Source organism: Seriola dumerili, unplaced genomic scaffold (assembly GCF_002260705.1).
Source record: "Seriola dumerili isolate Sdu_G_001 unplaced genomic scaffold, Sdu_1.0 BDQW01004273.1, whole genome shotgun sequence".
Taxonomy (NCBI): domain Eukaryota; kingdom Metazoa; phylum Chordata; class Actinopteri; order Carangiformes; family Carangidae; genus Seriola; species Seriola dumerili.
In genome coordinates this window covers 311,607-333,195 of record NW_019178528.1, presented here as the reverse complement: position 1 = coordinate 333,195, position 21,589 = coordinate 311,607, and the positions used below count along the sequence as shown (strand labels likewise).

The 21,589-nt window shown below is 40.3% G+C and overlaps 3 protein-coding genes across 3 annotated transcripts in view; all 3 read right to left on the bottom strand.

The window, feature by feature from the left end:
• The window catches only part of LOC111239745 (extracellular calcium-sensing receptor-like), a 6,942-nt gene extending 2,318 nt beyond the window's left edge, over nucleotides 1-4,624 (bottom strand). The window contains 9 exon segments of the mRNA XM_022769650.1: nucleotides 351-739; nucleotides 817-940; nucleotides 1,033-1,260; nucleotides 2,452-2,727; nucleotides 2,806-3,018; nucleotides 3,120-3,389; nucleotides 3,661-3,747; nucleotides 3,905-4,199; nucleotides 4,485-4,624. Of these exon segments, the coding sequence (XP_022625371.1) occupies nucleotides 351-739; nucleotides 817-940; nucleotides 1,033-1,260; nucleotides 2,452-2,727; nucleotides 2,806-3,018; nucleotides 3,120-3,389; nucleotides 3,661-3,747; nucleotides 3,905-4,199; nucleotides 4,485-4,594 (1,992 nt within the window). The 5' untranslated portion in view covers nucleotides 4,595-4,624.
• A 3,480-nt stretch (nucleotides 4,625-8,104) lies between these two features.
• LOC111239744 (extracellular calcium-sensing receptor-like) lies at nucleotides 8,105-13,089 on the bottom strand. The gene is made up of 9 exons (XM_022769649.1): nucleotides 12,899-13,089; nucleotides 12,356-12,650; nucleotides 12,104-12,190; nucleotides 11,575-11,844; nucleotides 11,159-11,365; nucleotides 10,801-11,074; nucleotides 10,163-10,392; nucleotides 9,096-9,219; nucleotides 8,105-9,015 (listed from the first exon to the last, which is right to left on the bottom strand). The coding sequence occupies exons 1-9, from the start codon at nucleotides 13,006-13,008 to the stop codon at nucleotides 8,105-8,107; spliced, it is 2,508 nt and encodes an 835-aa protein (XP_022625370.1). The 5' UTR covers nucleotides 13,009-13,089.
• A 3,610-nt stretch (nucleotides 13,090-16,699) lies between these two features.
• Nucleotides 16,700-21,589, bottom strand: LOC111239774 (extracellular calcium-sensing receptor-like). The gene is made up of 9 exons (XM_022769681.1): nucleotides 21,399-21,589; nucleotides 20,852-21,146; nucleotides 20,600-20,686; nucleotides 20,071-20,340; nucleotides 19,578-19,784; nucleotides 19,218-19,493; nucleotides 18,588-18,815; nucleotides 17,691-17,814; nucleotides 16,700-17,613 (listed from the first exon to the last, which is right to left on the bottom strand). The coding sequence occupies exons 1-9, from the start codon at nucleotides 21,506-21,508 to the stop codon at nucleotides 16,700-16,702; spliced, it is 2,511 nt and encodes an 836-aa protein (XP_022625402.1). The 5' UTR covers nucleotides 21,509-21,589.

The window sequence follows — 21,589 nt, the reverse complement described above, 5'->3', positions numbered from 1 at the left end:
GGGACAAAGGCCACCCACACAGCACAGAAGATCAGCATGCTGAAAGTGATGAGTTTGGCCTCATTGAAGTTGTCTGGAAGATTCCTTGCCAGAAATGCTAACAGGAAACTGAGGATAGCCAGTAATCCTATATAGCCCAGTAACACTGCAAAACCAATTGTGGAGCCAACTACACACTCATAAACTATCTTGTCATTATGGTATTGGATGTTTTTATGAGGTGCTGGTGAGGCAGAGACAAGCCAAGCAGTACAGATTGCTGCCTGAATGCAAGTAAGAGTGAAAACTGTCCCTCTCTGCTGCAAAGCACCAAACCACTTCAGACTGGCTTCTCCTCCTGGCTTAGAGGCCTTGAACACAGCCAGAACCACCATGGTTTTCACCAGGATGCATGAGACACAAAGCACAAAGCTGATGCCAAATGCTGCATGTCTCAGCTGGCATGTCCACAGTCTGGGACGACCAATAAACAGCAGTGAACAAAGGAAACATAGTTTAAGTGACAACAACAACTGGAAACTAAGTTCTGAATTGTTGGCACGTACTATGGGTGTTCTGCGATGATAGATAAAGATCCCTAGGACAACGGCACAGGTAAATGTGCCCAGCAATGAGGTTGTTGTCAAGCAGATTCCCAGAGGCTCATGGTAGGAGAGGAACTCTGTTTTCTTGGGGACACAGTAGTCACGCTGGGGGCTGGACCAGAAATCCTCTGGACAACTTGTGCACTCCATGGAGTCTATGAAAAAGGGAAAGTTTTGCGAAATAGATTTATGCTATTTATCTAAACTGCAATGTTTAAAACTGAACACTCACCAGTCTTATTGCTGATCTTTCCCTCAGAACAAGAGATGCAGTCAAAACAACACTCAGGTTCCCCCTTCTTTCTGGCCATGCGGGTACCAGGAGGACAGCTCTCACTGCACACTGACCGGGGGGGCTGTAGGGAGAAAAATACATATTCTGAGTTATTTTACACTTTTAAAAAATTACAGTCCAAAAGAGAGAGGTGTCTGATAAATCAGAAGTAACCTCTTTTGATTCAAAGTTCCAGAAGATTTTATCTTCATCAAGTGTGAGTTCTTCACCTTTTAAGGCTGATTTCTTAACTTCACCCACATTCTGAACTTTAATTCTTCCATCCGGGAGCCACTGCCAGTTCATGATATCATAGATTGGTCAGACATCACCATTCTCATCAAATGACACTTGATCACCAAATGGTGTGGTGAAGTTGACCTTTTGCAAGTAATACACAAGCTGTGAAAATCAGAATAATGGATAGAGGAAAAACCAAAGAGGACAGATGAAAAAAAAAATCCTGTTATTATTGATCATGGTGAACACAGCAGGATGCAGTATTCAAAATCAAATTATGTTCTACACTCATGAACACATGAAGTCACTAAGCATTTTCTTTAAAGTAATGTCACATGACCTATAATACCATATTTTGACACAGAGGAAGGATGGGTTAATTATTATAATTATTATTATTAACCTGTTTCAAAATGTTGTGTGGAGCAGTTTTATTTTTTGCATGTCTCATATCTGTGACTTTTATGTTTTTTTTAATTCCTCACAATTGTTGACTTCCTGCTGCTGGGCAACTTATTATTTATTGCCCGCACCTGTGAGCATCTGACTTTTGAAAACAAGGAACTGCTGAATAGAGGAGTGAATTGTCTCTTGCAGGTGCAAGTGATGAAGGAAGCTGTTGAAGGAGAGCACACGCCAGAGTGAAGAGGGCCTTGACTAATTATCACAGCACAACAGTGTTTGAGACAAGCGCGGCTGGTGCCTGACAGATGACAGCATGAGTGAGCAGTGGAAGCTGCAAATGGGTGAGAGACCAAGTGGAAGAGCCTGTAAGTTGGCTATTTACCTCACCGGAGAGATACCCAGAGTTCCTGGTGCACTGATTGAGTATTGTACTCTGGGGCATGACTGAGCACATTAGGTGTTGACTGTGTCACAGTGACCAGCAGAGGATTGACGTCGCCTCAGGCAATAGCGACCCAGCAGGATGATGGTATTTAAGCCTTGTTCTATTCAAACCTACTGTTGTTTTATTGCTCTTTCAGTATTTTAGCTTGTTTTATCTAGGCCTGGCCGCTTTGTTTTTAAAATCCTGGTAATAAATATTATAAATGCTCCTTCCTGGTCCTTGCTTCTTTGGTCGCTACAGTATTAGCTCTCACACCTGATTTTAAAGAACTTGGTTTTATTCACCACATCTTACATAATACCTTCACACCACCACAATATACATCATGAAAAGAGATTATTCTCTCTGACCTGATAGTACTAGCCACACCTATTACCCAGCAAAAGGCAAAATCCTATCTATTTAGCATTTTACAGTTGATAATCTCATAAATGGTACTGTGATGCAATAATTATAAGAACAGGATTGGACATAAACAAGTGGAGTGTAAATTGATATCTCACCTGCCATGGCTCCAGTCCTTGCAAATTACCACAGCTGTGCCCACTGAAAGGCCCTCTCCCTGGCTCACACTGCAGCATTTCATCAAGAGCATATGCCAGAGCATACACAGCCTTATACACATTGTACTCTGGCCTGAGATTAGAAATGTCCAAAATCTCAGTCTCCACATTTTCTAGATTTTCTTGCCCAGTGCATAATGCTCCTCCAGCCTCCACCCAACCTGCTGGAGGTGGAGCAAATCTACACCGAAATGTATATTCCCAAAACTGATTTACCTGAAACATATTCAAAACTGTGTATTAAAAACAATGAAAATATATTACTCTTGTAAATATCAGATTGTGAGGTTAAACTCTCACCATGTTATTTCCATAGCTGTTGTTGTGATGTAGGTCAGGACGTATTTGTAAGAGGAATTCCCTGAGTCCTGGTATTTTTCCGCGACGGATGGCAATGCCCAGTGTTCCACCCAGGTATGTCATGAGGTGGGGGGTCTGGAGCACAGAAGCTGAAGTCCAGGCTTCACTGGCCATCCACTGCAGGCCTGTCACATTCTGTCTCACCACCTGTACAATAGCATTACACAACACATTAAATCTTCCAGTTTGACTAAGCCTTACGCAAGTATTCATATTAAGGTATAATCAAGTTGTATTTAAAGCCCAACCTCTTCCATGAGATCAATCATATGACCCTCATGTGCAAACACAATGACCACACGAGCTGTGGATTTCTTCATCACATCCACAATTCTTCTTAGTTCAGCTGGGTTATGACTCCAGGGCAAAATCTCTGTATAGGCCAGACAACCTCCACCAGATGGACCCAGGTCAGTTTGAAAGGATTGGGCAGCGTGGAGTCCGTAATCATCATCACTGATCAGCAGACCTGCCCAAGTCCAGCCAAAGTATTTTAGAATCTGAATCATAGCATGCACCTAAGAATACAGAGAGGAGGGATTAGGGCTGGAATAATGTTTCAATGGAAATCCTGCTGAACAGGTTCCACAATGGACTATGTTTAATTCTGGCCTTTCAGTGTTATCTGACATCACACAACTCCATAATGCGTCAAGGAATGTTACTGGTGATACACAAAATCTGCAATATCCATTTTTTTCTATAGCAGAACAGGGACATGCTTCCTGAAAACTTTTAAACTGCACAAGTTTTTTTTTTTTTTTTTTCATCATCCTGATAGATTTTCACCTGGAAAGCATCACTTGGGATCGTCCTAAAGAAGGATGGAAACTTTTGCCGGTCACTCAGGCAGGAACATGTAGAAAAATAACTCACCTGCAAAAAACATAGTGTGCAACTTAGAGCTATTCCCTGCCTTCACCAGCTTTTTCAACTTTGTAAGGCTGACTACTTTGTTTACAACTAACTTTAAAAAAAAAAAAAAATTAAATAATCCAAAAGAATGAATAGATGTCAAGGCAGAAAAACTTACCATAGGCACTCTGTACAAACCTAAGACAGTGGAGATTGCAATAGAACGTGTAGAGGAAGAATCACCCACAATCCCAAGGACTGGAGGGGTTCCTACACAGGTCTTGTGTAATGTAACTTGCTCTTCTAGACCACTGGCTAATGACAATGCTGCACGGAATCCAATTCCTAGTTTGTTGCAGTTATCATACACACTGTATCCCAGAGTCACATTAGGCAGCAGGTTGGAATTTCTGTTGATTTCCTCAGTAGCAAAGGCCATGGTCTGGGTCAGCCTAAATCCTATAACATCAAAACTAACACATAAGATACCACTGTTTACTATTGAAAAATACAACATGATAAAAAATATACATGTTGCATAACTACAGATTTTGCAAACAATGAAAACAATTGAATAGCAAAAACCATAATAATACTTTGACTAAAAATAAATAAAAGACACTGCAAAAAAGCCATATGGTTAAAATCATATAAATACAGAATTAAATTTTTTTTACAGTTATATCAGATTATCAAAAATACATTCTATTAATGGGCTTGATTTGTCCCAGTTTTTGTTGTTACCCTGATAGACTCACCCATGACAGGTAGGCTGCTGTGGTTCTGAGGTAAAAGATAGGTCAGGATGGGTAGAAAAGAAGTTCATTTCAAATAGACCACCTAGAACCACATCTCCAGCCTTGTGCATTCCATTGAGATGAAACTGTCCCTGTAACCTACAAGAGGGATAAAGGGGGGAGGACAGAGCAGAGGAAACGTAGGAAAACAATATCATGAGCAAGAGGAAATTGGTGTCTAAAAATACCCCCATGACTTCTGGTTTATGGCTTTTTTGAGCCCAGTCAGTAAGTTTTATCACTATGTCACCCCCTTTTATTGACTACCAGCATTGTTTAATCTTCCACACCACCCAGCAGGGCAGGCAAAGTAGTAGGGGCAGGGCCTAAAATGCATTTCATTTGAGATTTGTATGTACTCTCCAAGTCTATTTTGACATCCCTTCCAAACCAAATTTAAGTTGTGGATGACTGCAATGATTGTGGTCTACTGAAAATTGCATGACAGTCATCTTATGTCTGTATTAGGCATTTTCAATATCATATTATGTAGACTTATGGACATGTATGTTAAGTTGTAGATAAAGTGGACAGACTGTTAAGAACTATTCACTCAGCAGTTTAGAGGAGATACAAATTTGTATCAGAAGAGTAGCTTTGTACAATCCCAAATTTGTGTGTATGATTAGTGTACAAAATTAAACTCCTCAAATCCACAAATCAGCCGTAAGTATGAAGGATTCACTTTCACACATGAACTGAGTTTTATAAAATGTTCACTACATGTTAGCATGTAGCATGTCAGCATTCTAAGACATTTGGTGAAATAACACATCTTTATTTTTATTGCCCTGTCTGTTTGAAATTGTACTGTATGTGGCTGTTGCCAATAGTAACTTGACAGACATCAAACATCTAGCTCTGAATAGACTTGTGCAGGACAGGTTACACCATTTTTAGTCTGTTTAGTTTGCAGTGTTATAGATTTGAGATTTAGAGTGTTTGTCAAGTATGCATGTGCATACAGGCAGAGTATTTCTGTTGTCAGACAATGGAGTAAGTATGAAATAGTGACTGAAACCCAACCCATTAAGCCCACATATTAACCAACAGTCACTTCCAAGCTATTTCCAAGCGGTTCTGTGCTGTTAAAAGCTTGTCACTCCCTGCAAGCTTAGCATGCAGCACAGCACACAACTACTTAAAATGAAGGTCAGGAAAAGATTTTTTAGTTTTGTAGCCATGCTGAAAAGACACTGTTTTCAATTGCCTGGAGAAACCTACTTTATAAGCTCTGCCAATGGCAGACCCTCAATAACTCAGTGGCTGGAATTCATTTTTACCACAGTTCCCAACAAGGAGGCTGCTTTAAAAACCGTGCACAGTTCAACACTGGACACTGGAACCTTTCCACAATGGTTATTTCTGAACGACAGTGCAGTTCTCACTTTATGCGGTCCAGTGGGAGACTCAGGCTCACAATCTGTAAGTCTGCAATATTATTTGTGGATTTGTGATGTTTCACTGGGTTGGCAGTGACCTGATCACGTTATTGCAAAGCAATGTGGCAAGACGCACAAAGATATAAATGCTTAACTGTTTGTCAATATTGACATGTTATACATCATAACTATGCTGTAACTATGAGCACAAAAGTATAATTGACTCAGATTTACCAGCATCATAAACCAGCAAGATGGTTAGGCGGTGGCAACTCCCAAATTTTGAAGCAGTCATGAAGTCCAATTGTCTGTCTATTCCTTGACTATTTATATTGGTTTATTTTCCTTTTTGTAACACACTCCATCCTTCCAGGAGTTGACTAATGAACATTAAAAACTGCTCTTCTCAACTCAAACATACTGAATGGTAGTACTAACAGATCTTTTGATATCTCCTTTTTTAACGAAATGTGTAGTTGCCGGCAAGCTGACAAGAGTTTCTGATAGAGTGTGAATACAGTATTGTGTGAAATGTACAACATACTGTATATCTTTTTTAAGCTTGTAAATCTATATTATTAGACATCAAAAATAAAACAATAAAGACAAAAAGTGGTCCCAAAATGTCCATTTTTGTTCCCATATGTGAAATATGTAGGGTGAGAGATTCTGGCACAATAGACAACAGTAGCTAATGTGTATCTCTCCACCTCCAGGCTGCTCTGAAATGTGCTCAAATTAAAGTTAACTACATGGTGCCTATATAACTACATATAATATTGTTACCACAGGTGATGTGGGTTACCGAGTATCCACATCTCCTGCCCCTGTGAGGGGCAGACCTTGTGCAATGAAATATACACCAATCAGCCATAACATTCTGACCACCTGTCTAGTATTGTACTAGACACCCTTTTGCTGCCAAAGCAGCTATGACCCATCGAGGCATGGACTCCACAAGACCTCTGAAGGTGCACTGTGGTATCTGACATCATGACGTTAGCAGCTGATTGTTAAAGTCCTGTAAGTTGCAAGGTGGGGCCTCCATGGATTGGACTTGTTTGTCCATCAGATCCCACAGATGCTCGATTGGATTGAGATCTGGGGAATTTGGAGGCCAAGTCAACACCTTGAACTTGCTATGTTCTTCAAACTGTTCCTGAACCATTTTGCAGTATGGCAGGGTGCATTATCCTGTTGAAAGAGGCCACTGCCATTAGGGAATAACGTTTCCATGAAGGAGTATACCAAGTGGTACATGTCAGGGGTCAGCATGAGCACTCTGACGGGTCTGCAGCTACACAGCCTCTTACACAGCAAGCTATGATGCACTGTGTGTTGTGACACCTTTTTCTATCAGAAGCAGGATTGACTTATTTAGCAATTTGTGCTACACTATCTTTTCTGTGGGATTGGACAACCCAAGCTATCCTTCGCTCCCCGTGCACATCAAGGAGCCTTGGTTCACTGGTTGCGCTTCCTTAGACCACTTTTGGTAGGTACTAACCACTGCAGACCGGGAACACCCAACAAGACCTGCAGTTTTGGAGATGCTTTGACCCAGTCTTCTAACCATCACAATTTGGCTCTTGTCAAAGTCACACTGATCATTACGCTTACCCATTTTGCCTGCTTCCAAAACATTTGCTGCCCAATAAATTCCACCCACTGTGCCATTGTAACAATATTATCAATGTTATTCACTTCACCTGTCAGTGGTCATAAAGTTATTGCTGATCAGTGTATATGTATATATAAATATATAAGGTGGAGAGATCTCTCCGCTCAGGGTTACACATGTAACCTGATGATTTCTGTGTGTATAAGAACAGTGATGCCTGTTCTCAAATCCCAGGGAATGTAAAAATATGTGAAAAGACAAAAACAGCATAATAATTAATAACGTAATTAATTTTTATTGACAGTTCTCTACTGCTTCCAGCTTTGTTTGGTTATCATCACTGTTGCACAATATCATGTTACCCATAGTTATGTTTTATTTTTGTGCCTAAAACTAATGAAACAAATACAGCAGCATTGTCATATCATGAAATGGTGAGTTATTTATTTAATAAAGTGATTGTTAACATTTTATGAAAGCTCCTATAGGAGTATGCTCCTATGTGTCATATCAGAGAGTATAGGGACAAACAATCTCTCCTTTCAACTAGGTTGAAAGACTTATTTTAGCTAATTTTATCACTTTGTAATGCTTCGACCCATGATAGCTTTCTTTGTATTCCTCTCTGGACTCAGCAGGATTATGTAACATTTGGGTCCAAACAGCGCCACCAAGAGGCCAAAACTGGAGGCCAGGATGGCAAATACCTCCACTGCATCTGCATATTTGCCTGGTGAGCTAATATAAGCAGGGACAAAGGCCACCCACACAGCACAGAAGATCAGCATGCTGAAAGTGATGAGTTTGGCCTCATTGAAGTTGTCTGGAAGATTCCTTGCCAGAAATGCTAACAGGAAACTGAGGATAGCCAGTAATCCTATATAGCCCAGTAACACTGCAAAACCAATTGTGGAGCCAACTACACACTCATAAACTATCTTGTCATTGTGGTATTGGGTGTTTTTATGAGGTGCTGGTGAGGAAGAGACAAGCCAGGCAATGCAGATTGCTGCTTGAACAGAAGTAAGAACCAGAACTGTCCCTCTCTGCTGCACAGCACCAAACCACTTCAGACTGGCTCCACCTCCTGGCTTAGAGGCCTTGAACACAGCCAGAACCACCATGGTTTTCACCAGGATGCATGACACACAAAGAACAAAGCTGATGCCAAATGCTGCATGTCTCAGCTGGCATGTCCATTGTCTGGGACGGCCAATGAACAGCAGTGAGCACATGAAACATAGTTTAAGAGAGAACAACAACTGGAAACTAAGCTCTGAATTGTTGGCACGCACTATAGGTGTTTTGCGATGATAGATAAAGATGCCTAGGACGACAGCACAGAAAAAGGTGCCCAGCAATGAGGTGGCTGTCAAGCAGATTCCCAGAGGCTCATGGTAGGAGAGGAAGTCAATTTTCTTTGGAACACAGTGGTCACGCTGGGGGCTGGACCAGAAATCCGCTGGACAACTGGTACACTCCACGGAGTCTATGAAAATAGGGAAAGTTTTACGCAGATAACATAAATACAATATATCTTAAATGTTATGTTTAAAACTGAACACCCACCAGTCTTATTGCTGATCTTTCCCTCAGAACAAGGGATGCAGTCAAAACAACACTCAGGTTCCCCCTTCTTTCTGGCCATGCGGGTACCAGGAGGACAGCTCTCACTGCACACTGACCGGGGGGGCTGTAGGGAGAAAAATAAATATCTGTTATTCTACATTACTAAACACTGCTCGAATGAGTTATCCATGGGTCAACAGTAGTGGCTTGCAGTGACTTTTACAGATTGGCAAGCAGAGCCAAAGAACATAAAGAACTATACCCCACAAACCACCATCTCAATGTTTGATTCTTCTGTTTACTACACCAATGAGAAAAATGGACCAGACTAAAACATACCTTTACATGACAGTAGTAGTAGCAAAACTCTTGAATTAAGGGGCTTCCCTGTCTCAAGATTTTTTGCTGCCTGTCTTTCCTTTGCTGAAAACCTTTCCTGCATCTTGTTGTACTGCCTGGACATCCTCACCTATCTGCAGTCCTTCTTGGCTGAAGAATTACTCCTCTGAAGTTCCTTTGATAGTAAACACATCATCATGTGCAGTATAGAGGAAAAATATCCAAAAATTACTTCTATGGTAATCTTCAAAATATTTACCATTAACTAACAGTGACTGGCAGCTTGACCAGCACCCTTCTCTGTTATTAGGGATATCTAGTGACCTGTCAAAGGTCCCACAATTATTCACAATGCACATGTGCAAAGATCCAAAAAATGCTGCTCCCTCCTCTGCCTGACCAGCACCAGCCTTTGTCAAAAGACATGACCATGCCCATGAAAATGACAGAAATGTTATATGCATCTGCTGGTAGTGAGCCTAGCTTCCAGAGAAACTAGCCTACATTGGCCACAAGACAACAATAAATTAAAAGATGAATGCAAACAGGCAAATAAAATCCTTTATGGGACAGAAAGCTGTTCTGAGATGTACGGAGAGGTAGTGCTTCAACTTTGGTATCCTTCTGTATACTTTTAGCTTTGACTGGTCAAGCACTGCTTGCCTTGCTTGTCCTGATGGCACGCCACTGGCACTCAAAAAATAGTAGTCTGAAAAAGCAGAAATAACCTCTTTGGATTCAAAGTTCCAGAAGATTTTGTCTTCATCAAGTGTGAGTTCTTCACCTTTTAAGGCTGATGTCTTAACTTCACCCACATTCTGAACTTTAATTCTTCCATCAGGGAGCCACAGCCAGTTCATGATATCATAGATTGGTAAGACATCACCATTCTCATCAAATGACACTTGATCACCAAATGGTGTGGTGAAGTTGACCTTTTCCAAGTAATATAGAAGCTACCGGTATGTAAATCAAAACAAGAGATGGAGAAAAAACCAGAGGATAGATGAAAAAACAGAATTCTATTGTTATTGACCATGGTGAACTCAGCAGGGCCTAATATTCAATAATCAAACTACGTACTACACTTATGAACACATGAGGTGTTCATTTTTTTGTCTAATAATGCCCCATTACCTAAAATGCCATATAACATGTTGATGGAGATCTCTCTGACCCGATAATACTAGTCACAGCTATCGCCCAGAAGTAGCAAAAATCCTGTCAGAGATCTATCTAGCATTGTACAATTGATAATCTCAAAGCTTTGTACTTTGTCCTATACGCCAAATTATAGTGTGCAAAAAATAGCATAAGCACAGGATTTAGGTGATAAACAGGTGGAGTGTAAATTGATATCTCCCCTGCCATGGCTCCAGTCTTTGTAAATTACCACAGCTGTTCCCGCTGAAAGGCCCTCTCCCTGGCTCACACTGCAGCATGTCATCAATGGCGTATGCCAGAGCATACACAGCCTTATACACATTGTACTCTGGTCTGAGATTTAAAATGTCCAAAAACTCAGTCACCACATTTTCTAGATCTTCATGTCCAGTGCATAATGCTCCTCCAGCTTCTATCCAACCTGCTGGAGGTGGTGCAAATCTACACTGAAATGTGAATTCCCAAAACTGGTTTACCTGAAACATATTCAAAACTGTGTATTTAAAACACTGATAATATATCATTCTTGTAAATATCAGATTGCGAGGTCAAACTCTCACCACATCATTTCCATAGCTGTTATTGTGGTGTAGGTCAGGACGTATTTGTAAGAGGAATTCCCTGAGTCCTGGTATTTCTCCTCGACGGATGGCAATGCCCAGTGTTCCACCCAAGTACGGCATGAGGTGGGGGGTCTGGAGCACAGAAGCTAATGTCCAGACTTCACTGGCCATCCACTGCAGACCTGTCACATTCTGCCTCACCACCTGTACAATGCAGTATAATAACAGCTAGTGTCATTCATAAGTGAAATCCTATGTTTTACACAGTAGTATGAGCAGACTGATATCATCATATCATCATAACTGAAGTAGAGAATAATTTGTTTGCAAAACCTGCTAGCATTGGTGTAATATAGTATTTATTAAATTGTATAATTGTTTCAGCTTTAATTAAGTTCTATTTCAAGGCCAACCTCTTCCATGAGATTAATCATTTGACTCTCATGTGCAAACACAATGACCACACGAGCTGTGGATATCCTCATCACATCCACAATCCTTCTAATTTCAGATGGATCATTGCCCTCTGGCAAAATCTCTAAGTAAGCCAGACAACCTCCACCAGATGGACTCAGATCAGTTTGAAAGGATCGGGCAGCGTGGAGTCCATAATCATTATCACTGATCAGCAGACCTGCCCAAGTCCAGCCAAAGTGTTTTAGAATCTGAATCATAGCACGCACCTAAGAATACAGAGAAGAGAGATTAGTGCACATGCTGGAATAATGTTTCACTGAAAATCCTGATAAACAATTTACCATCTTTAATTATGGCCTTGCAGTGTTGTTATGTGACACCATACAACTCCATCAATGAGACAAATAATGTAACTGGTGATACACAAAAGGAAAATATTTTTAGAATAGGGTTGTTCTTCCTGATAATATTTTTAATTTCACATGCTATATTTAATTTATTTAAATTTTGCTGACAGATTTTCACCTGGAAAGCATCACTTGGGATCGTCCTAAAGAAGGATGGAAACTTTTGCCGGTCACTCAAGCAGGAACATGTGGAAAAATAGCTCACCTGCAAAAAACACAGACTGTGTACATGCTAAAACCATTGAATATCTTTACCAGCTTTTTCGACTTTGTAAGGCTGACTCCTTTATATTTACAAATGACTTAAAATTTCAAAATCAAATCACAATGATGCAAAAGAGTTAATAGATGTTGATTCAGAAAAACTTACCATGGGCACTCTGTACAAACCTAAGACAGTGGAGATTGCAATAGAACGTGTAGAGGAATCTTCACCCACGATCCCAAGGACTAGAGGGGTTCCTACACAGGTCTCATGTAATGTAACTTGCTCCTCTTGACCACTGGTTAATGACAATGCTGCACGGAATCCAATTCCTAGTTGGTTGCAATTATCATACAGACTGTATCCCAGAGTCACATTAGGTAGCAGGTGTGAGTTTCTGTTGATCTCATCAATAGCATAAGCCATGGTCTGGGCCTGTCTGAATCCTAGAACATCAAAACTAACACATAAAATATCACTGTTTACTATTGAAAAATACAACATGAGACACCAACTGTGCAAATACACACATGCTACACAACTAAAGCTTTTGTGAACAATGAAGACCATTGAAGAACAACGACCATGATAATACTTGAATGAATAAAAAGATAAACAAAGGAGACTCAGCAAAAAGCAATTTGGATAAAATGGCAAAAATACACTGTATTTATTTCTGCTTTGTGTATTTTTCCCTGACAGACTCACCCATGACAGTCAGCCTGTTGTGGCTCTGAAGTAAAAGACAGATCAGGATAGGTCGGAGCAAAGTGCATTTCAAACAGCCCACCTAGAACCACATCTCCAGCCTTGTGCATCCCATTTAGGTGAAACCGCCTGTGTAACCGACAAGAGGAGGAATAAAGAGGAGAGGACGCAGCAGAGGATAAGCAGGAGTACAACAACATGGGCAAGACCAAAGTGGTGTCTAAAAATGCCCTCATGACTTCTGGTTTACGCCTTTTCTGAGCCCAGTCAGTGAGTTTCATCACAATGTCCCCTTTTATTGATTTGCAGAATTGTTTAATCTTGCACACCACCCATCAAGGCAGATGAAGTAGAATGGGCAGGGCGTACAATGCTTTTAATTTGAAACTGATTTGTACTGAGCCAGAATTAATGTGTGCACTTTTGATACTCTCCAAGGCCATGTTGGAATCCATTCCAATCCAACTTTAAGTCGTGAATGATTGCAATGATTGAGGTCAAGTGAAAGTTGCATGACAGTCATATTATGTGTAGATTAGGTTTTTTTGAAAATCGTATTAAATCGACTTTTGTGGACTTCATATTTATCTTAAGTTGTAGATAAAATACACAGACTGTTCCAGTTACTTGCCTTTTGATAAATTACAAGTTTTCTTCTTGTTTGCTTTGCTGTGCTGTTTAATATCTGAGCTCACAGATATATGTATCAGAAGAGTCACTTTTTACGGACAAATAGTAAATACAATCCCAAACTTGTGTTCATGAGAAATGTACAAAAATGAATTCCTCAAATGGACAAATCAGCCCTGAGCATGTGGAAATCATTTTAGGCTATAAATAATAGTATACGCTATACTGTTATTTACGTTATATTTTCTGTACTACTACTACATCTCTCTTTATACTATAAATATATTACCAGCTTCTTTGGACATCGAAGACATTATGTTTGGAGTTTTGTTGATTTTCAATTTTATTTTGAAGTAGCTTTCCTTGTGTGTCAACTCCCAGATAGCAAAATAAATCTGTCCCATACTTGGGCCACATGTTTGTTTTCTGCTGGCCCAGTTTACACCTGGTTCCTGAATCTGGTCCATATACTGCATGATTGTCAGATGATACTTCCACATCTGGGCCAATTATGGCATGCAGACAGAAAATCAGTCAGTCAATACCAGAGAATAAAAGCCAGACTCTGCCGAAATGTGGAATTATATGGACCAGACACAAGCCTAGGACCAAGGCAGGGCCAGAACTTTTATTATAATATTCTTTGATAGTCTTTGTCTTGTTTTCCTGCCATAATGATTGTCTGCCCTGCCCTAATGTGTTACACCTGTGTCTGGCTACCTGCTCCCCTTGCATACATATCTGTGCTCCCTGTTGTCTTTGTCAGTTTGTCTGTTTTTGTCCCTGCTATATTCCCCAGTGTTTCCTCAAGCTCCCATGTTAGTTCCCGAGTTTGGATTTTGTTTTTGAATTTTGGATTCCCGGTCACTTTACTGGATTAGTTTAATTCTTTAAGTAAGACTTTTTGTGATTTCCTTTGTTTAATAAATCATATATTTTCTAACAGCAAAGTTTTTGTTTTTGTCTGCACTTCTTTTAATAAAGAGCTTAAAGAACTCTCATACACCCTGCTTCTCTATTGTGAGTGGTTAAGGGATATTTATGGGGAGTAAAGAGAGGCAGCTCTGAGGATATCACACAGGGAAATGTTCAAGAGACCCTGGTTGGAGAGCTCATTGCTGAATGGATTTTGGACTTTGTAAATGCCCCAAATCTCCAGCTAGTCTCCTAGTCAGCTAGCATCGGTCCTACTTGCCCCTAACCTGCTGTCCAGTCTGCCCCCCGGGCTGCTAGCATCGAGCCTGCAACCCACAAGCGCACTAGCCTCCAACTTTGTATCCAGATGGTGACCTGGCATCAGCCTCCAGCTGTACCACCATGTACACACCACGTATCCAGTGTTTTGCTGGACAAGATGTTGCACCTACAGCACACACTGTATTACTCTGCAGATCAGCTGTTTGAGTCAGACATAGCAAAGCGTAGCTGTGCTTATGTGTAGGAACATGGTACTTAAACAGCTGAAAAATGTAGTTCCAAAGGAAAAGAATGTTTGATGGCAAGATAATGCAGTGAAAATATTCAAAATATAGCAGACACTTCAAATGACATTACCTTTTTTGTGTGGGCATGTTTTTAAGTGCCTAAAATGTAAGTGCCTTTTTTTTTTCTGACCCCATCCACAGCAATACATCCCTCAGCTTCTGTGGCGGTACTCTAGCTGCTTCTCCACTTGTACACTGACTATAGATAAGTACCTTACACAACCCCATGCAAAATAACCCGAACTATAACTTGAAGACCGGAAGAGACATGCGTGTGTCGTATATGATTTTGTGGTTTTAAAGATATGGGACCAATGAAACGCATTATTTGCTGAAATTCAGGACAGGAAGGCAACACCCGTTGTGGGAATTGTTTTTCATTGTTTTTTTTGGCTGTTTTAGCCTGCTGAACAGTTTTTTCAAAGTCACAGTTTGGACAATAGCTAACGACCTCAATGAAGGGAGGGATATTGAAGCAAATTACAACAGTTACCTGGATGAAAACAACAAAAACAATGATCTAGAAGAGCCAGACACTCATTTCAACCTGCTAAGCTGCTAACCAACCAGTCAAAACTGAGGGTGAGACATGTCGGAGCAGGAGGGGGAGGAAGAGGATCTGTGAGCCAGTGTCACTGCCAGCTCGAGGAGAGATTTTAAGTTTTTGGAGTGTGGGCGGAGAGACCTTCCTCTCAGGATTACACAAGTATGCTGCATTTATGTGCTCCTTGGATGGTCCCATTTTCCAAATTGGGAAGTTGTCCTGCGACTTATGTGTGTTCATGTGCATTTAAGTCAGAATATGCAAACAACATAGACAAAGTTGGGCTCTAGTTTATTGCTCAGACAATTATTAAAACAATATTTGGATAGCTTCCAGTATTCTTTTAACTTATTATCACGGTTACTGCTAATGATTAACTGTTACATAAATAAATGACAGTTACAACCTAATACCATATTACAAATTAAATGTTAGCACAAAGAAGGGTAATGTCATGCATGAATTTGCACCATTAATTGATGATAATAATGTCAACAACACAACATGTGTATCAAAATTTTTGTAGACTTTCTGAATTGTTCTGACTTGAGGGGGCATTTGTGAATTTTCCAAGTCTGATATTAATTTTTCCAATTATTCTGACACCACATTAATGTTGAGTAGAGATGATGCTGATCACTGTTGCACAATATGGTAATTACACATAGTTAAGTTATACTGTTAGGTGACCTCCAGTGGTCTTGTCAGACAGCATCAGTCAGTTTAGTAAATGCCCCAAAAGGGTATATGTTTACATTCAAGAGACACATCACTCTACTCACTGTAAAAATGATTACAGGATCAAAGGAAGAAGTGTGTTAATGTTACTATAGAACCACAAAGTCAAATTCGGGAGAATGCTTTGGTGGGTCGTTGAGTATGCAAAACAAAACATTGGCCAAGATGAGGTCCTCTAACATAGTTTATAAATTTTTGTTTACCTGTCTAGGTTGGTTTTGTGCCTAAATGTAACGAACAATTGCAATAGCATTGTCACATGACAGGGGTATTTATTTTCAAAAGTGATTTTTAACACTTTATCAAGGCATATCCCCATTTGCCAGTGGGCTCCAATGGGTCATATCAGAGAGTAGAGAAAAACACACCTACTGTCAGCTAAGTTGGAAAACTTGTTAGCTAATTTTATGACTTTGTGTTTCCTCGACCCATGATAGCTTTCTTTGTGTTTCTCTCTGGTCTCAGGAGGATTATGTAACATTTGGGTCCAAACAGCGCCACCAAGAGGCCAAAACTGGAGGCCAGGATGGCAAATACCTCCACTGCATCTGCATATTTGCCTGGTGAGCTGATATAAGCAGGGACAAAGGCCACCCACACAGCACAGAAGATCAGCATGCTGAAAGTGATGAGTTTGGCCTCATTGAAGTTGTCTGGAAGATTTCTTGCCAGAAAAGCTAACAGGAAGCTGAGGACAGCAAGTAATCCTATATAGCCCAGTAACACTGCAAAACCGATTGTTGACCCAACTACACACTCATAAACTATCTTGTCATTGTGGTATTGGGTGTTTTTATGAGGTGCTGGTGAGGAAGAGACAAGCCAGGCAGTACAGATTGCTGCTTGAACAGAAGTAAGAACCACAACTGTCCCTCTCTGCTGCAAAACACCAAACCACTTTAGACTGGCTCCACCTCCTGGCTTGGAGGCCTTGAACACAGCCAGAACCACCATGGTTTTCACCAGGATGCATGAGACACAAAGCACAAAGCTGATGCCAAATGCTGCATGTCTCAGCTGACATGTCCACAGTCTGGGATGGCCAATAAACAGCAGTGAACAAAGGAAACATAGTTTAAGTGACAACAACAACTGGAAACTAAGTTCTGAATTGTTGGCACGTACTATAGGTGTTCTGTGATGATAGATAAAGATCCCAAGGACAAAAGCACAGATAAAAGTGCCCAGCAATGAGGTGGCTGTCAAGCAGATTCCCAGAGGCTCATGGTAGGAGAGGAAGTCAATTTTTTTAGGAAAACAATGGTCACGCTGGGGGCTGGACCAGAAATCCTCTGGACAACTTGTGCACTCCATGGAGTCTATGAAAAAAAAAAAGATTTGAGATACATGTTTATACTTTGTTTCCAAACTGTTGTGTTTAAAATTGAACACTCACCAGTTTTATTGCTGATCTTTCCCTCAGAACAAGGGATGCAGTCAAAACAACACTCAGGTTCCCCCTTCTTTCTGGCCATGCGGGTACCAGGAGGACAGCTCTCACTGCACACTGACCGGGGGGGCTGTAGGGAGAAAAATAAATATCTGTTATTCTACATTACTAAACACTGCTCGAATGAGTTATCCATGGGTCAACAGTAGTGGCTTGCAGTGACTTTTACAGATTGGCAAGCAGAGCCAAAGAACATAAAGAACTATACCCCACAAACCACCATCTCAATGTTTGATTCTTCTGTTTACTACACCAATGAGAAAAATGGACCAGACTAAAACATACCTTTACATGACAGTAGTAGTAGCAAAACTCTTGAATTAAGGGGCTTCCCTGTCTCAAGATTTTTTGCTGCTTTTTTCAAAATATTTACCATTAACTAATAGTGACTGGCAGCTTGACCAGCACCCTTCTCTGTTATTAGGGATATCTAGTGACCTGTCAAAGGTCCCAGGATTATTCACAATGCACATGTGCAAAGATTCAAAAAAATGCTGCTCCCTCCTCTGCCTGACCAGCACCAGCCTTTGTCAAAAGACATGACCATGCCCATGAAAATGACAGAAATGTTATATGCATCTGCTGGTAGTGAGCCTAGCTTCCAGAGAAACTAGCCTACATTGGCCACAAGACAACAATAAATTAAAAAATGAATGCAAACAGGCAAATAAAATCCTTTATGGGACAGAAAGCTGTTCTGAGATGTACGGAGAGGTAGTGCTTCAACTTTGGTATCCTTCTGTATACTTTTAGCTTTGACTGGTCAAGCACTGCTTGCCTTGCTTGTCCTGATGGCACGCCACTGGCACTCAAAAAATAGTAGTCTGAAAAAGCAGAAATAACCTCTTTGGATTCAAAGTTCCAGAAGATTTTGTCTTCATCAAGTGTGAGTTCTTCACCTTTTAAGGCTGATGTCTTAACTTCACCCACATTCTGAACTTTAATTCTTCCATCAGGGAGCCACAGCCAGTTCATGATATCATAGATTGGTAAGACATCACCATTCTCATCAAATGACACTTGATCACCAAATGGTGTGGTGAAGTTGACCTTTTCCAAGTAATATAGAAGCTACCGGTATGTAAATCAAAACAAGAGATGGAGAAAAAACCAGAGGATAGATGAAAAAAAAGAATTCTATTGTTATTGACCATGGTGAACTCAGCAGGCCTAATATTCAATAATCAAAACTACGTACTAAACTAAACGAAGACAAGGTGTTCTTTTTTTTTCTAATAATGCCCCATTACCTAAAATGCCACATGTTGATGGAATCTCTCTTGACCTGATAATACTAGTCAACAGCTATCGCCCAGAAGTAGCAAAAATCCTGTCAGAATCTATCTAGCATTGTACAATTGATAATCTCCAAAGCTTTGTACTTTTGTCCTATACGCCAAATGTATAGTGTGCAAGAAATAGCATAAGCACAGATTTGGTGATAAACAGATGGAGTGTAAATTGATATCTCACCTGCCATGGCTCCAGTCTTTGTAAATTACCACAGCTGTTCCTGCTGAAAGGCCCTCTCCCTGGCTCACACTGCAGCATGTCATCAATGGCATATGCCAGAGCATACACAGCCTTATACACATTGTACTCTGATCTTAAATTTAAAATGTCCAAAAACTCAGTCACCACATTTTCTAGATCTTCATGTCCAGTGCATAATGCTCCTCCAGCTTCCACCCAACCTGCTGGAGGTGGAGCAAATCTACACTGAAATGTGAATTCCCAAAACTGGTTTACCTGAAACATATTCAAAACTGTGTATTTAAAACACTGAAAATATATCATTCTTGTAAATATCAGATTGCGAGGTCAAACTCTCACCACATCATTTCCATAGCTGTTGTTGTGGTGTAGGTCAGGACGTATTTGTAAGAGGAATTCCCTGAGTCCTGGTATTTCTCCTCGACGGATGGCAATGCCCAGTGTTCCACCCAAGTACGGCATGAGGTGGGGGGTCTGGAGCACAGAAGCTAATGTCCAGGCTTCACTGGCCATCCACTGCAGGCCTGTCAAATTCTGCCTCACCACCTGTACAATGCAGTATAATAACAGCTAGTGTCATTCATAAGTGAAATCCTATGTTTTACACAGTAGTATGAGCAAAGTGATATCATCATATCATCATGACTGGAGTCGAGTATAATTTGTTTGGCAAACTCTAGAGCACTGGTGTAATATAGCATTTATTATAACTACCATTTGTTTTGTTTAGGCCAAATATTTTTGTAAATTAGTCAATTAAAGTTTACTGTTTGACAAAATACTAAGTTGTATAATTATTTCAGCTTTAATTAAGTTCTATTTCAAGCCCAACCTCTTCCATGAGATTAATCATTTCACTGTAATGTGCAAACACAATGACCACACGGGCTGTGGACTTCCTCATCACATCCACAATCCTTCTAATTTCAGCCGGGTCATTGCCCTCCGTCAAAATCTCTAAGTAAGCCAGACAACCTCCACCAGATGGACTCAGATCAGTTTGAAAGGATCGGGCAGCGTGGAGTCCATAATCATTATCACTGATCAGCAGACCTGCCCAAGTCCAGCCAAAGTGTTTTAGAATCTGAATCATAGCACGCACCTAAGAATACAGAGAAGAGAGATTAGTGCACATGCTGGAATAATGTTTCACTGAAAATCCTGATAAACAATTTACCATCTTTAATTATGGCCTTGCAGTGTTGTTATGTGACACCATACAACTCCATCAATGAGACAAATAATGTAACTGGTGATACACAAAAGGAAAATATTTTTAGAATAGGGTTGTTCTTCCTGATAATATTTTTAATTTCACATGCTATATTTAATTTATTTAAATTTTGATGATAGATTTTCACCTGGAAAGCATCACTTGGGATCGTCCTAAAGAAGGATGGAAACTTTTGCCGGTCACTCAAGCAGGAACATGTGGAAAAATAGCTCACCTGCAAAAAACACAGACTGTGTACATGCTAAAACCATTGAATATCTTTACCAGCTTTTTCGACTTTGTAAGGCTGACTCCTTTATATTTACAAATGACTTAAAATTTCAAAATCAAATCACAATGATGCAAAAGAGTTAATAGATGTTAATTCAGAAAAACTTACCATGGGCACTCTGTACAAACCTAAGACAGTGGAGATTGCAATAGAACGTGTAGAGGAATCTTCACCCACGATCCCAAGGACTAGAGGGGTTCCTACACAGGTCTCATGTAATGTAACTTGCTCCTCTTGACCACTGGTTAATGACAATGCTGCACGGAATCCAATTCCTAGTTGGTTGCAATTATCATACAGACTGTATCCCAGAGTCACATTAGGTAGCAGGTGTGAGTTTCTGTTGATCTCATCAATAGCATAAGCCATGGTCTGGGCCTGTTTGAATCCTAGAACATCAAAACTAACACATAAAATATCACTGTTTACTATTGAAAAATACAACATGAGACACCAACTGTGCAAATATACACATGCTACACAACTAAAGCTTTTGTGAACAATGAAGACCATTGAAGAACAACAACCATGATAATACTTGAATGAATAAAAAGATAAACAAAGGAGACTCAGCAAAAAAGCAATTTGGTTAAAATAGCACAAAATACACAGTGTATGTATTTCTGCTTTGTGTATTTTTCCCTGACAGACTCACCCATAACAGTCAGCCTGTTGTGGCTCTGAGGTAAAAGACAGATCAGGATAGGTCGGAGCAAAGTGCATTACAAACAGCCCACCTAGAACCACATCTCCAGCCTTGTGCATCCCATTTAGGTGAAACCGCCTGTGTAACCGACAAGAGGAGGAATAAAGAGGAGAGGACGCAGCAGAGGATAAGCAGGAGTA